This window comes from Ambystoma mexicanum, chromosome 10, assembly GCF_040938575.1.
Source record: "Ambystoma mexicanum isolate Mex_15411 chromosome 10, UKY_AmexF1_1, whole genome shotgun sequence".
Lineage (NCBI taxonomy): Eukaryota > Metazoa > Chordata > Amphibia > Caudata > Ambystomatidae > Ambystoma > Ambystoma mexicanum.
The window spans coordinates 1,230,642,552-1,230,658,205 of NC_090932.1; the positions used below are offsets into that span (position 1 = coordinate 1,230,642,552).

The window sequence follows — 15,654 nt, forward strand, 5'->3', positions numbered from 1 at the left end:
TGTTCCCTCGTGATTTGTCTCCCTAGCGTCATTTCCCATTTCTTCATGTACTGCCAATTTATATCTTCTGTCTGGGAGTTTATGAATTTATATAGGGTGGAGACAAATTTCTTTTCTCCCATCTGGGTCATCATGTATGTCTCGAATGGGGTCAGGGTCCTTGTCAATGCTTGTTATTCTTGGCGTTGTGAGCCAGTGGTGCAGATGTTCATATTGGAATCAGTCTTTTTCCGTGAGGCCCAGAAGTTCCTGGCATTCAGTGTACGTTCTGATCTGTAGGCCATGGTACATGTCTCCCACTTTCATGCAATCTGCTTCTCGCCATTTTTGGAATGCTCCTTTTTCCGTTCCCGGTGGGAATTCTGGGTTGTCGAGAATTGGAATGAAGGGGGCGGGATCTATTGTGAGTATTTCTCTCTTGGTTGCTCTGTCCCATATTTCCAAGATTGTGCTCATTATCTCGCTTATTCTGACATTTTGATGTCTGTGCTCGGGTCTGCTCCATAGTAGGTGGAGCAAATTTGATCTTGCGACTGCTCTGTCCTGCACCTCCCACCATTTTTCTGATGTGTTTGTGATCCATTCGTTCAGAACCCACAGTTGTGCTGCCTCGTAGTACTTCCTAAAGTGGGGGAGCGCCATGCCTGCATCTGATTTTTGTACCGTGAGCGCCTGTTGTGACAGTCTTGGTGTTTTGTTTTGCCAGATGTACTTTGTTGTTATTTTGGTGAGTGTCTTAAAGAATGTTGCCGGTATCCGTATGGGAATTGCTTGGAAATAATACAGTAGTCTTCTGGGTAGTATTGTCATTTTTATTGCGTGCAATTCCCTGTGTAGAGGTTCTTTATCGAGGCGGTCAGTGTGACTCCTAGGTATCTCACCCCATCCTCCGTGGTTTGTAGGTGTAATTCTTCCGTTTTCTTATATATCTCTCGTTTGTCTCCGGCCAGGACCATTACCAACGATTTCTGTTTGTTTATTTTTTAGACCTGAAATTAGACCGTAGTCGTCCATCTGTTGTATGAGGAGGGGTAGTGTCTTGGTTGGTTCTGTTAGGGTCATCATCATGTCATCCGCATATGCCACTGTCTTATGTGTCTGCCCCCCCATTTCTATGCCCTTGATGTCGGAAGCCGCTCTGATCTTTGCCAGTAGGGGTGTGACGAAGATTGCGTATAGCAGGGGTGATAGAGGGCATCCCTGTTTGGTGCCCCTTCCTATTCTGATTGGATCCGAAAGTTCTCAGTTTACTGCTATCCTAGCCGTTGGTGAGTTGTAGTTAGCACGAACCATACCCCTATATGCGTGTCCCATGCCCATTTTTTTTAACGTTGAGAATAATCATCTAATGTTGTCGTGGGTTTTCCTGTTTGGGATGAATCCTGATTGTTCTTGATGTATGCGTTTGGGGAGTATGGGTGAGAGCCTGTTTGCGAGTACTTTTGTGTAGAGTTTAGCGTCGATGTTGATTAGAGCTATTGGGCGATGATAGCTCAGGTTTTCTGGGTCTTTCCCTTTCTTATGGAAGAGTAGTATTTTTGCCTCGTTCATTGAGGGTGCGATGTTGGTCGTGGCTTTAAAGGTATTAAAGAGGTTTGTTAGGATGAGGGTTAGAATTTTCGCATATGTTTTGTAGAAGGCTGCAATGTAGCCACCCGGTCCTTGAGATTTATTTTTGGGTAAGTCTCTGATTGCTCTTGCAACCTCCTCTGCTGTTATTGGTTCGTCCAGTGCTGCTTTTTTGTCTGGTGTTGTGACTGGTAGTGTTATCTCCTTCAGGACGGCTGCCTGTGCCTCTTCATTCGGGCACTGTGATGTATACAGTTTCTGGTAATAGTGTCTGAATATTTCTTTAATGTCTTTTGATTGTGTTTTCTTTATTCCTCGTCCGTCTTTTAGTGTTTGTACCATTTGGTCTTGTTGTTTCCCTTTTAATTGTCTTGCTAATAGTTTATCTGCCTTATTTGATTTCATCGCATACCAATGTTTTGTATGGAGTAGTTTCGTTTCCACTCTTTTGGTCCTGAGTATATCTATATGACTCTGGACGTGCCGATATGCCCTCTTTATTTTCAAGGATGTGTTCTTTGTCATTTCTTCCCTGATCTCTTCCAGTTTTTTCTCTAATTCGCTTTCCCACTTATATGATTGCTTGTCTTTTTTGTGCTTTCAGTGCTATTATTTGTCTGCGTATCACCGCTTTAAAGGCTTCCCAGATAGTGCTTGGAGATACTTCTGGAGTATTGTTCTGTTCGAAATAGTCCACTATCTTTTCTCTGATTGTTTCCTTCGATACTGGGTCTTGTAAGATTTCCCTGGGGAGTGTCCAACGCCATAGTCCAGAGCGTTTACGGATTTTAGGAAGTGTGATCCATAGGGGGGCGTGATATGATAGCGATATTTGACCTTTCTCAATATCCTCAATCTCCCCTACTAGACTTCCAGAGACCCAAATATAGTCGATTCTGGAGCTCGAGTTGTGCACTTGTGAGTGATATGTGTACCCCTGGGTTGTGCCCCTGAGTCTTCGCCATACGTCTTCTAGAGCCATCTTGTTCATCATCCGTTTTAGCGCTAGTGAGGGTGTCCCCTGTTGTGTGTTCTTGGGATTTGAGCGGTCTTCCCTGTGATTCCATGCAAGGTTGAAGACTCCTGTTAGTATCACTTCTCCTTCTGCAAAGTTTTCTAATTTGTTAATCGTTTCTTTGATAAAGCCATCCTGGCCTATGTTTGGGGCGTAAAGCATTGCAAAGGTTAATTGGCGATTTTCTATCTGGGCCTTCGCGAACAGATATCGGCCATTTTTGTCTGTCATTGTGTTTTTAATTTGAACATTGAGGTGATTGGCAAATGCTATCATGACTCCTTTTTTCTTCTCTTCGTTGTTGGATTGGAGAATTTGGTTGAATCCTGTTATGTGGATTTAGCCTTTCCTTTTTTTCTGTATGTGTGTTTCTTGGAGCATTATTACCTTATACTTCTCTCTGCGTAGGAAGTGTTCGAATTTCTTCCTTTTTACTGGCGTGTTCAGCCCTCTAATGTTATACGTTAATATTTTTAGCCCCATTCTTTGTTTTGGGTCTGTGGTCTCGCTTGTGCTTTTTCGTGTGGATCGCAGTGGTGTACTTTAATGCCGGTGTTTGAGTCTTTCCCCCTTTGAACTTTTCCCTCAACCCCCCACCCCCTCCCTCCTTTCCCCCCCAACTTTTTCCCTGAGGATGGACATGGGCCCTATGGTTGCTCGGGCATTCTGCCTTTGCTCCATGCCCTCTAACATCTCAGGTTTATAGTTTCGCAGGGAGTCCTAAATCCTGCTTGTGTTTGTGGATTCCAAGGATGTCCCTTGGATCTGCCGCATCTTCATGTGATCACCCGCCCTGTCGAGTGTTTTTCTTCCTTTGTGGCTTCCCCCTCTGGCTTATCTTTGGTTCTGTCCTTCGTTTCTGGGGTGGAGTTAATGTATCTCTGTTTTGCAGGATTGGAGTCGTGTTCTTCTTTTCTCTGTTTGCCATCCCCTCGGTTCCCGTCTTCCTCTTTGGAGTTCTCTATCCTTAGGGGATTCCATCTCTTGTTCTTGCCTACCCACGATTTTGAGGCCTTCCTGGCTTGTTGTGATGCGATATTGTCGTTCCTCCCATGTGAATAGGAGACCAAATGGGAAGGTCCATTTATAGCGTATTTGTTTCTCCGTTAGGAGTTTTGTTACCTGGGAGATCTCTCATCTCATCTGAGCGTGGATTGTGCTAGGTCTTGGAACAACTGTATTTCTTTGCCATTCATTCTTATTTGCTCTGTTGTCCTGGCTTTTCTCACAATGTGCTCCTTTTGTGTGTTTTGTGTCAGTGCAACCAGTACATCTCTTGGGCGGAATTTCTTCCCCTGTGCCGTCTGTAAGAAATGTCTTGGAACACCCGTTGTACTGCTGTGCGGAGGTCTTTATCCTCCACCGTGTCCGGCATATTCTTTATTCTTATATTCAACCTCCGGGATCTGTTTTCCAAATCTTCACATTGTGATTCTAGTTCCAGTGCCAGTCGTGCTAGCCAGTCTTGTGCTTCTGCATGTTAGAGAGTTTCCTTGTCTATATTCTGGACCATCCTTTCCAGATTATCTGTTCTCTCCTCTAGATTTCCTATGTCCCTCTTCAGTTCCTGGACTGCTTGTTTCATTTCCCCCTTCATGTTTTCGAACTGCGCCTGTGTGGAAGACATGAATTGATCTTGAAATTCCTTAAACCATATTTTCATGTCGTCTTTCGAGGCCATTTCAGCGTCCTCTTTCTGCTCTGATGTGGTTTCCTCCTTGCTTTTCTGTTTATTCATCAGTTTGGGTGCGGTTTTGTCTATGCCCCAGATTAGGATCAGGTCTTGATCTGGTTTGGATCTACTAGTGTTCGCCGATGAAGCCTGAAGCCCGTGCCGGGTCCTAGCTTTTTACATGTGTGTGTTCCTTTAGTGTTTGGGCTTCTTATGTCGTCAAGTGCTTGCTTTTAACCTTGGATTTCGAGAAGGAGTTTATGGTGTTCTATGTATCTCTGGTGCCTGTCTGGGCTCTCCCAACTGTTGTCTGTTGGTGTTGCGGTTTTACGCTTCTCTAGCCCCGTTTGGTGGTATTCTCACGATCTTTATTTGATCTTGTGGGGATACGGCAATGTCCCTAGGGGTCTTCTCTGTTGGCTCTCTGGAAAACCACTTATGGTTCCTTTATGGGTGTGGTTGTTCCCCCCCGTTTTCTTTATCTCTCTATGGTCCACGACAGTTTCTACCCTCCTGGATGGGGGTCGATTCCCTTCTGTGGTTGTCCCGGAGGATTATGTAGTTTTCCTTTCTGGCAGGCCGATGGGAGGGTGCCCAGACACTCTTTTGTGGATTGATGGGGCTCTCGGGGGTGGGGGGTGTGCCTCTGGGTTAATTGCTGTTGCCTTTCCGGTTTTGAGGTGGGCCTGCGACCGATGGTGGGGGGGGGCTCTCCCCCGTATCTGGGCCTGGGTTCACAGTGGGTTTGTGTATTGTAAATTGGGGGGGTTACTCGTTTTTCGGGTGGCGTTGGCTGTTATGGGGTTCCCTCCCCCATGTCTTCCTCCCTGGATATGCTGTTGGTGTCTCTGGAGGGGAAGTGGCCCCCGCCGCTGCTGGATTCCCTCCCGGGCCTGTATCTGTGGTTCTCTGTCCTGGCATCTCGGCTGGGCACTGCGATCTCCTTCTTCTCTGTTCGTGGAGGCCGCCTTCACTTCCCTCGCAGGTCTGGGCCGCTGTGGTGCTAGGCTTCTTCCGTCGGGTTGGCGGCTTTCTCCGATCCAGGGCTCGTCCACGTCTAGATCCACACTGCTGGATTGGCTCTTTCCTCTGATCCCAGCCCCGTCCGCGCCCAGATCCTTTCTGTTGGGACCTCGCCTTCCTCCAGTTTGCTCCTCGATCCCGTCCGGATCCACGCTGTTGGTGTGCCCGGGTCTCTCCACCGGACTCTGCTTCTCTCTGCCCAGTCTTCTCCCTGTGTTTATCAGGTCTCCGCCTCTGGGTGCCGCAGAGACCGAGGGCTTTGTCCTGCGATTCGGTTCACTTCTGGGGTCCCACGGAGCTGGGCTGCTCGGGGGTCGGGTCTCTGATCTTTTCCTTCCTCTGCGGGCGGTGTCATTCGGAGGGGGCGCCTCCTCCTGAATTGTAGTCTGCTCTTCTCCCGGGCTTCACCTTCCGCCACGTGTTGGAGGGTTATTATGCTTCAGTGGGCTCTGTGTGTGCTGAATTGTATTTCTTTATTGTTGCTGCCCGAGCTGAGGGAGGGAGCTCCGCTCACGCACGTTTACCCGGCTCGGCCGCCATCTTGGAATCCCTACTTTATTGCTTTAATGTCTTAACCCCATTGTAAAAGTTCACCTATAAAACATCTTAAACATAGTTTTCTGTGTGCCTATCGATACTTTATCCCAGTCACAGATGTTACAGGGTAGAACCTCCATTTAGGAAAAAAGAATTTTTGCAAAAAGGATTCTCAGTTGTTCTCCTTTTCAGGGATTTTGTAATTTGCACCATATCGAAAAATTAACATAGAACTTGAACTTTAGGGGAATTTTAAATGGGAGAATACTTTGATGAGTCAGTGAGAGGGAATGCCAAGCTTTTCTGGTGGATGTTTCAGAGAAAGATAGCGTTTTTTCTGAGAAAGTGATAATTGTCTAGCTCACTTTGAGAAACGTTTATTGTGCAACGTTGTTATGCACTGCACAGAAGTCAAGACGGCTTGATCCTTGTGATTGAGAATTAAGGATTCTGTTGGCAGCTTTGTGTGTTATACATGGTCCCAGATTGTCTACAATGTCCCATGGTGAGTCTGGGATTAGGGTCTGCTGTGCAGTGTAAATTATCATGGACCTAGATGATACCTTCCAGGTCCTCTGTTCTTTGGGGGGGATGGTTCTTGTATTGCTACAACTACATTCTCTGGGTGATGTCAGTAGAAATACTTTTGGGAGGCCTTGTTTTGATCAGCATGTGAGCTCAGGTGCATAGTAGCATTGCCTTTCAGAGGTGGTGCTTCTCCGTTTTGCTTCCCAGTTGGATCCTTCAGTGCTCGGTGAGGTAATGCCCTACGGTTGTCATGTCTGAATCAAAACAACGGAGAGTCCTCTGCAAACAGCACTGTTACTCGTATTACGACATGTTAAATATTGCATTCCTCTTTCTCAAACTTCCAATTTTGTTGTTTTAGGTATTTTGGTCATACGTGTGGTTTATAGCTCTGTTAGCCCAAATAAGGATTTCTCTGCAGGAAATGGCTAGCTTTTCGGGCTTACAGAAATGGTCTTTGCTGAAGCCTAGGGCACACCATTGCACATAAAGATATGGCTGTGACTTATTAATCCTTGTACGGATACGTAGTTGTAACAAAATGGCAGTCCTACTATGCATAAATGGTAACGGCATACGTACCTAGGAAATAACATATATTGTATGGGTAACTGTTCAGTAGGGGCTCCCACCCACTACGGTAGGCAGTATTTGCGCTCTTTGCCAGAGGAGAGATGATTGGGGCTACCTGGCATTCTTAGACTACGTATTTGTCAATATGAGGTTCATGTTATTGTACTGCAAAGGCTACATGAGTAGGAACTGATGTGCTGGAAAAATCCTATGATTAGGACTCTGTAGTCAAGTGGCCAGTTGCAAAAATAAATGCACTTGGAACCACACAAGTGGCCTATGTTTTAACTTGCTCACACTGCTGTCCAGAAAGTCTCAGGAACCCAAGAAAAATATTGAGGACCTAAACATTCTGTTACCCTGAACCTAGGTGCGTTAGCAATGTTAGACAGCGTATTGTGTAGCACATCCCACCCCATAAAACGTATTAAGTGTCTGTAATGTCAATGGCCTTGTTAGGAGCTCAAAGATGTTTTCTAGCACTCCAGTTTCTCAAAGCAATAAGCGGAGCCATTATGTGTTTTCCCTGGAATGGTCTCTACCTAAAGGGTTTATTAAAGACAAACTGGTTAAATTAGAGGTAATTATAATTTTGAGTTGCACCAGACATTTCTACAATATCTAACTTGTGCAATGCGTGAATGTCCATGTTGATTGTCATCCCTGAATAGACTTAATGCACAGCTGATAGCTAGAGGGGGCCAGAACAAAGTCAGGTACTTTCGAAAATGCTCCTAAAGCCCCCTCTCTCAAACTACGTCCTTGCTTCCCCCGCCACGATCTCTCCTCCATCCGTTCCTTCTTTATTTTCACACTTTCTGTTTTCTCTCTTCCTCTCTTACATCACTCTGTCATTTTCTCATTCTTTTTTTCTCTGATTAAATATTGTTCGTTATTTCTCTCACTATATTTCTAGCTCTACACATCTCTGTCTCTGCCTCCTGTCCTCAGCACCAGTGATCGTGCTTCGTTTACTCCCCTGTATTCCTCACAATTCCTAATCCTGTTCATTCTGAGATGTCTTTCCCAAAATTACTTTAATTAGTTTCAGATTATAGTTTTGCTTTGGATCAGCTTCACAGTATATGGCCCGCAAAGTAATACTCGTTTATTGAACAGTACACATAGGGGCCGAATCTCAAGATGTTCTTAATTTAGCTGCCAATCTCGCTGGAGTACATAAACCCCACACGCAACATAGGCGCTCATGGGGCCGTCTGGGCAGTGGCTGCCACACATCTGGGCTCATCCTGATTCACTAAGGGATGCTCTTTGTTGTACATTTGTTCCTGTGGGTGTTTCCCCTATGCCTGGTCTCTCCTGTCAGAAGCCAGGCAATGGGAGGTTGAGGAACTTGGAAGCACAATGCTGACAAGAGCCTGCACAGACCTCTGACATCACTTATCAGGGCCAAAAAGAAATGTTCTTGCTTGATGTGAACGTTTCTAATTTCCACATTTCTACCTCTGAAAGAGAGATTGACATGTAAAAATTCAATTTATAGTGGCAGGTCATTTTAGTCCCTTTACTGCAAACGTAACGTGCTCACTCAGCCCACGTGCGTCCAGGGTGCACCCAGACCCCCATCCAAGGGCGTTCAGTTATCCATTGTAGATACAGGTATCGGCAAAGCACAAAACGCTTAAATATACATGGAGGAGTTGGCATTGATGGCCTCAGGCAGTCCCTGCTCATATTGTGAATCAGGGATGTATGCACAAGGGGATACCAGGACAGGATACAACGCAGGTGCTTTAACCCTCACATTCTGTCCTTGCATATTTCTGTGAATCCGGATCAGATTGTAGCTGGTTTGAAATGACTGATGTAAATTGGGACAGTGTCCCCAGCGTGTAATACATGACTTCTATAGTACAACATTGAGCAGTGAAGCTGCATGACATTGCATCATTCTATATATGTTATGTTACACAATGCAAGTTGGTGTACTGAATGATTTAGTGTGAAAGTGATAACATTGTTTGTTGCTCTTATCTTGGCGTGTGGTTACTTGACAACGTCTGTTTAGTAGAGGAATGCTCCCTTGTTATGCACTGTCTTTAATATTTCTGTCCTCACTGGGTCTCCAACGTTAATGTGTTGCTCTCCTTTCTCCATCGTTCCTCTCATTATGTTTTCTCCTTCCCTCTGTTCTTGTTCTCACAGGATCACATTCCAGTTCCCTACCAGCCAGATTCCAGCAGTAATCCCTCATCAACAACCTCGTCAACGCCATCCTCGCCAGCCCCTCCATTACCGCCTAGTGCAACTCCACCCTCCCCTCTCCACCCTTCGCCACAGTGTCCACGACAGCAGAAGCCTTTCAGCCTACCAGGTACGGTTCATGGAGTTTCTGCAATGTTACCCTAGAGTACAAAAAACGTCCTCTCTTCCCTTCTGAGCGCAGATGCTACTACAATGTGATATTTCTGTACTCGGTTCCGGCTTACACATGAAACCTAGTTTTCACCTACAGTATTTACCATTGCCGTTTGTAATACTGGCCGACACACAGTGTAACCTTTGCACTATTAGCAGACCCTGCATCACAGGACACTGCCTGACACACATTGATTTCTTGCTTCCCTTTCACCGATTCATATACGTGCAAGCTATCTTCACCTCTCCACTCTGTCGAGAGTGGGGTGCTAGATGCAAACTGCATTTCCCATGTGCAAGGCCAAATTTACCAAGTTGCTTCATCTTCCATCCTGCAGAATATGCTATCCCCAATATGGAACTCTGCACACAGTGACATACCCGTCTGTGGTTAAACTGATATGCACTACATAACCACTGCATTGACCGTGCATGCTCATCCTCTATCGCAAATAGCTGCACTGTGAAAACTGCTCAATGCAATGCACCAACACAGCCTATCACAGATTCTAAATATAGGCAATACGTGCATACTGAATTGACTATTAAAACATACATTATTCGTTGACTTTAACAGTACAATCAGCACTGTTGTACCAAATAGCCTACAGAATGTGTCCATTTAATATGTGTGTGTTCACCACAAACACATTAATCAGCCACTCCCTGAAACCAACAGTCCCAAAGCAACCTATACAGGTCACTATTAGTCATCCCCTTGGAGTGGAAACCCTTGACAGTGGCCATTATTGCGCACTGTGATACCTGCACTTACACATGCAATGCGGTGGTGTTATTTGTATCAGCTTTATTTTTAATTAATGAATTAACATAAAACCTTTTTAAAATAAAAATATATCAGTTATTACATGATAAAAATGCTTGCATCAAAATACTTATAACATGTACATAATTCCTTAATGGCAGATGGAATGCAAATAGACTTCCTCTTTGATCTTCCTCAATAAACTCTCTTAAACATTGAAGCCACGTCAATAAAATGTAATTAAGAAACATATATATATATATATATATATATATATATATATATATATATATATATATATATATATAGATATATAGTTTTCTTTTTACACATATCCAGTACCCTACAACGTTAGTAGATCTGTATTTACCTACTCAACCATAAAAAATAGGTTGTCTCCCAAGTGCCCCCTATGATCATATAGGAATTTGTATAACATAATGTCTCGGATAGATAGCTCAGCGGCAACATGCTCACCTTGGAAGCAAGACGTCACGAGCAACACAGGTTCGATCCCTGGGTCCGCGCTTAGAAACCTCTGGGTATTAAGCACGTTATAAATAACATATCATATCAGAATATAAATTCTGTTTCCGTTCAGAAGTCTGTATCAGAGTCTTAACGAATGTATTTTCTCGATATAGTGTATAGGCCTCAAAAGTGCTTTATACGCAGATCTATAGTGCCTTTTCATTGTCTGAATAGATATTGTATAGTTTCTAGCTGATCAGGCATGTTGCATAGTTTACACATTCTGTCTTTGTATATGCTAAACCTTTTCTGGGGTCTCGACTTTCTAGTGTCGGGAAAAGATTACATCATAATCGCATATACATATAAGAAATCTGTATCCTTGTATTAGGGCAGTGTATAGCATATCTTGGGATTGCTTTATATTTCCTATATATGAATTTGTACTGCTTGTACAGACCATACTTAATGAGATCATCATGTCACTTAGTCCAACCCTACAATTTAGCCGCATTATTTTCATCTTCACTGGGTTATTCAGAAGATTATCTATATTTCTCTCCTAACGTTTGCAAATTCACAATAGTCTTCTGTATCCAAGGACTCACGGGTTTGGAATCCCCTGTTCCCTTCACTATTTTCAGTTTATGATATAGTGTATTTTTAGCTGAATTAAGAATCGTATATGGCAGCATCATGGTTTTGGTGTTTACTGCTGATTGCAGGGATCCCATTCCCAATTCTGGTCCAATCAACATCGTAACAAGACTTGCAGGTAGACTCTCTAGTTAGAAAAGGTCCTTTTCACAGATAGTAACTTCTAGGCTGAAGGTGAGGCAAGGTAATATTTTACATTTTAGAACTTAAAGAGAGGAATTCGCAAATAGGTGCATTATTTGCTTTTCATTTCTTTTCATTTGAGCACACAATATTACTGTCTTGGTCCTTAGCCTGGCAACATTGAACTGTGCTCCCCTTTTACTAGAAACTGGGAACCCTACGTAAGTAATGTGTTGGGCTACCATTAGTTTGTTGTTTGCAATATACCAATTATAGCTTCTCTCTTTCTTGTAGTTAGTGAAGAGAACGACTGATGATCAGTTTTTCCCAAAAGCCCTTTGAACAGGCCCAGTGTTAGGGTGTGACATATTTTTAAATTGAAATGGGCCCATGACCGTGACAAAAAACTAAGAAAAAAACACCATGCCTTAAGTAGACAGTTAGGGCTCCAGCTCTAAATGCACCCACTTTAGTTGTCCTTTGTCGGTTGGGCTGTTTCTGGTGCAGGTTATGAGTTGTGCTTGCACATCTTATCAAAACGTTTTAAGACTCTGGCCCCAGGTGTCTTCGTGAGTGAGAAGTGGGAGAGGTTGAAGACAGGATACAATGTATAAGAATCGATAAAGGGCTACATGGAGATGTTATATAAGGCCCAAGTCAACTGGCTGTGGACATGCGAGAGGGAGAAACACAATGCATTGCATCCGTTAGATGTGTAAAATGCAAGACACACATCATCTCTAAATAGTATAAGCATTTCATTTGATAGTTGACAGGAGACAACTTAGTATGTTTCGATCACAAGCCACACTTTCTCAAGACTGCATTTTTTTCTTTTTCTGCAGGGTCCAACAGCACTGCACACCCCTGTGCCTCTCCTCTTTTGCAAGCTTCCCATTACTACAAGTATAAGCAGCAGTTCATATTCCCAGGTACGTGTGATGGTTAATTGGTATTACATTAACACTGGATATCTCTTATATTCTGAAAAGTCCCTTACATATGGTCCATGTTTATTTTTAGAGCTAGAAGTTCACTGTTACCTATTGTCATTGGCCAACTAGCCATTTCATAAACATTTGGTCAGGGCATTTCCAATTAAATCTGTGTGCTTAAGAACTATAGTCATTTCTTGATTCAATGAGTTTGAATACATCTTTTTTTTACACATAACTTTTCTTCTTAAGCTAAGATGCTTGGACCAATTAGCTTCATTTATTTTTATTTTTAGAATAGTTGCTAAAAATTCAAATTTTAAAAACAGATTTTACTGTCTACACATGCTGTTTTTTCCCTTTAATTAACAGCAATCACTTTTCTTTCCTTTCATTTTTTTCCTTCTTTTGGCATTTTCTGTTTTTAATTCTTTCAGTGTCTTCACCCTTCCCCTTTATTTGTTTCATTCTTTTGTTTTCACACTGTGTTGTCTTTTGTTTACTCTTTTTATGGTACCCTCCCAACCATTTGTCCTTAATCTTTTTTTTTGTTCTTGCTCTTGGTGCTTCTTTCTCTTATTCTTTCTCACCTTTGTATGTATTCCTCTCTTTCCCACTCTCAATTCTCCTACGTCCTGTCACCTTTTCTCTATACTTATGGGGTGTCTGTCCAAATGAATGAGTCCAGAGCTCTTTTTGCACAGCACATAAAAGATAATTCCCCTTTAAAAGAATTTGTATTGCCAGGTAAGGCATAACCGCTTAGGCATGGCTAGCCCCGCTGCCCCCTCCCACCAGCAGCACTCATTAGTCCTTGGGGCCGCTAGACGGGTCATTTGTCTTGTGCACCCTTTAGTGGGGTACAGCAGCTGGGACGTTTGGAGGAATGGGCACTATAAACTTGGAGTACAGAAGTCACTATGGTGAGTACTTTTTTCTTAATCGTGTCCCCCTTTCCTCCATACTTAGGGTGATTAAAAAGCATGAATCAACCAAGTGAGGCTGGAAGTTAGACTTAGCCGCTGGTGTATTTACAATTAGGCCGAGCAGGTCATGTGCTGGAGCGGCAAATTGTAGCAGAGCTGCACATTTCCTTATATCTTCCTTCAGAAAGTTACAGGGGAGCAACACATTTTTCATACGCATTTCTTTCTTTTTTTGTATTTTTTTGAGGCCCTTCACTTTACAGTTGCGTTGTTCTCCGGGGCAGGTGCCGGTTGCAAGACATCATGTTAATTATGTTACATCAGTGATGCCCAATGTTTGCCCATGTGCTGTCCTAGCAGTGTAATCGGAAGCACAAGCAGCACGCCTGTTTGCATGCATTCTCTACAGGCAGCTCCCAAGCAGCATTGAAGCATGTTCAGCCAGCCACCTATCACATGATCACTCAGCAGCCCATGTGGCAGACAGTTCCAAGAGCACCAGTAGAGAGTGCGAAAGGATTGCTTTCTCCCATCATGCGGTGAAGCACAATCCTGGAATACCAAATAGGCAAAGTAGGCATTGGTCAATGGTCCCCACTCCTTTTGTGGGGCACCCGACGACAACGGATTAGAATAATATTGATCTGATCTTGAAATAAAATTACAATCAAGATTTCTTAAATTGTTTTCAAAAGATAAAAAAAAAGAATCAACTCAAAGAAACAAAAACTTTATTTGAAGACTCTATAGAGAAAATACTGAATTAATTTAATGTACCCATTAACATCTTAAAATACATAAAAATGAAGTGCTCGGAACTACTGCTTGGCTGCCCTCTCTGCCTGGACCGTAAACAGGAAATGTACTTGACATTGTATATTTACAGTTGGATATTTGATAGTGCAGAGCATCTAAGCCCCTCCAATCTACCCAGCATTCCTACTTAAACCATGAGCGCATCCGCGAACACACGCATCCGAGAAGTGCTCAGAAGTGCTGCTTGGGTGCCCTCTCGGCCGGGACCCTAAACAGGAAATTTACTTGACATTGTACTTTTAAAGTTGGATATTCGTTATTGCAGAGCATCTAAGCCCCTCCGATCTACCCAGCACTCCTTTTTAATACTTGTGTGCGCACTCATCGAGAAGTGCTCGGAAGTGCTGCTTGGCTGCCCTGTCTGCATGGACCCTAAACAGAAAATGTATTTGACATTCTATCTTTACAGTTGGATATTGGTTATTACAGAGCATCTAAGCACCTCCCATCTATCCAGCACTCCTACTTAATCCTCGCGTGCGGGCATCCGAGAGGTGCTCGGAAGTGCTGCATGGCTGCTTAGCGGCACAGCGACTAGCGACTTCCGTGCTCCACTTTTAAAATCATCATCAGGCAAATTCACTATCCATTTTTCTGTTTAAAAACATAACACATGAACTTCCTTCAATTACTTCATTATCCTCTCCTAGCAGAACCAATATTCTCAGAGCATGTCGTCAGGCATTTAAACATTGAAAACTGCTATGCCTCCTCAAAAGGAGACCAACAAATTCTCCCGGTCCCTTAAACGAACGCCCCCTAGGAACGTTCTCACACTCAGCGCCATTAAGAACAATCTTGTTCCTCCTCGAACATGAGCGCATTTGCTTACTTCTGACATTCGAGACTTCTATACCCCTGAAACTGCAGTTAACACAATGCCGGCACGTCCCATGGGTAATTTAAGTCTAATTCCCATGCCTGGTCCAGAGACCAATTCACATGATTCGACTTAACTAATACCAACATGTGGCTCCAACCACCGCAGTGATAATACACTGTTGAACCTCAGGTACCTATTTCCATCAAAAGTCTGCTTCCTCCTTCTATGGACCAGGATAATGTTTTATTTATTAATTCCAATTCAGGCGACAACCACACGAGTCCTCTAACTACAATGGCCACAGCGGAGCCTATACAGGGTCGGACTGGGACAAAAAATAGGCCCGGAAACCCCAAAAAAAAGGCCCACCCCTCTCCTCAAAAAAAGTGGCCCTCAAACGATCATCCGTGATTCGCGTCAGTTCACGACTTTACAGAAAATGCTACTTATGGAGGGTTCATGTGTCTGTTGCATGTTATGTTTTGTGTAAACGCTTGAGAAAGTGATAAGGCAGATGAAGACTGCACGGCTGGGTACCAGCTGCTCCCAATGCCTCCTTTCTGAACTGATAAGAGAGGGGGTGCTTTGAAACACAATTTACTTGATGTATAAGCACCTTACAAATGCACGATACATAAAATGAAATTAATAGGCCAAATAGGCCTCTGGTGCCAGCCAGTGCCATGCCCAGTCACAGCTCACCTTCACTATGCCATGACCTGCCTGGCAGAGTCCCTTTGCCACATTCAGGAGTTTCTGGGCAGGATGTCACCCACCACCTCGCTCTACATTGACCCTTCCTCCATTCCCTCACCTCATTCAGCCGCATCCCCTCCCAGCT

At 43.7% G+C, this 15,654-nt stretch overlaps 1 protein-coding gene across 1 annotated transcript in view; it reads left to right on the forward strand.

The window, feature by feature from the left end:
* The window catches only part of KSR2 (kinase suppressor of ras 2), a 2,560,931-nt gene that overhangs the window by 1,484,229 nt on the left and 1,061,048 nt on the right, over positions 1-15,654 (forward strand). The window contains exons 10-11 of the mRNA XM_069619206.1: positions 9,084-9,252; positions 12,159-12,245. Of these exons, the coding sequence (XP_069475307.1) occupies positions 9,084-9,252; positions 12,159-12,245 (256 nt within the window). The remainder of the gene's footprint in view (positions 1-9,083; positions 9,253-12,158; positions 12,246-15,654) is intronic.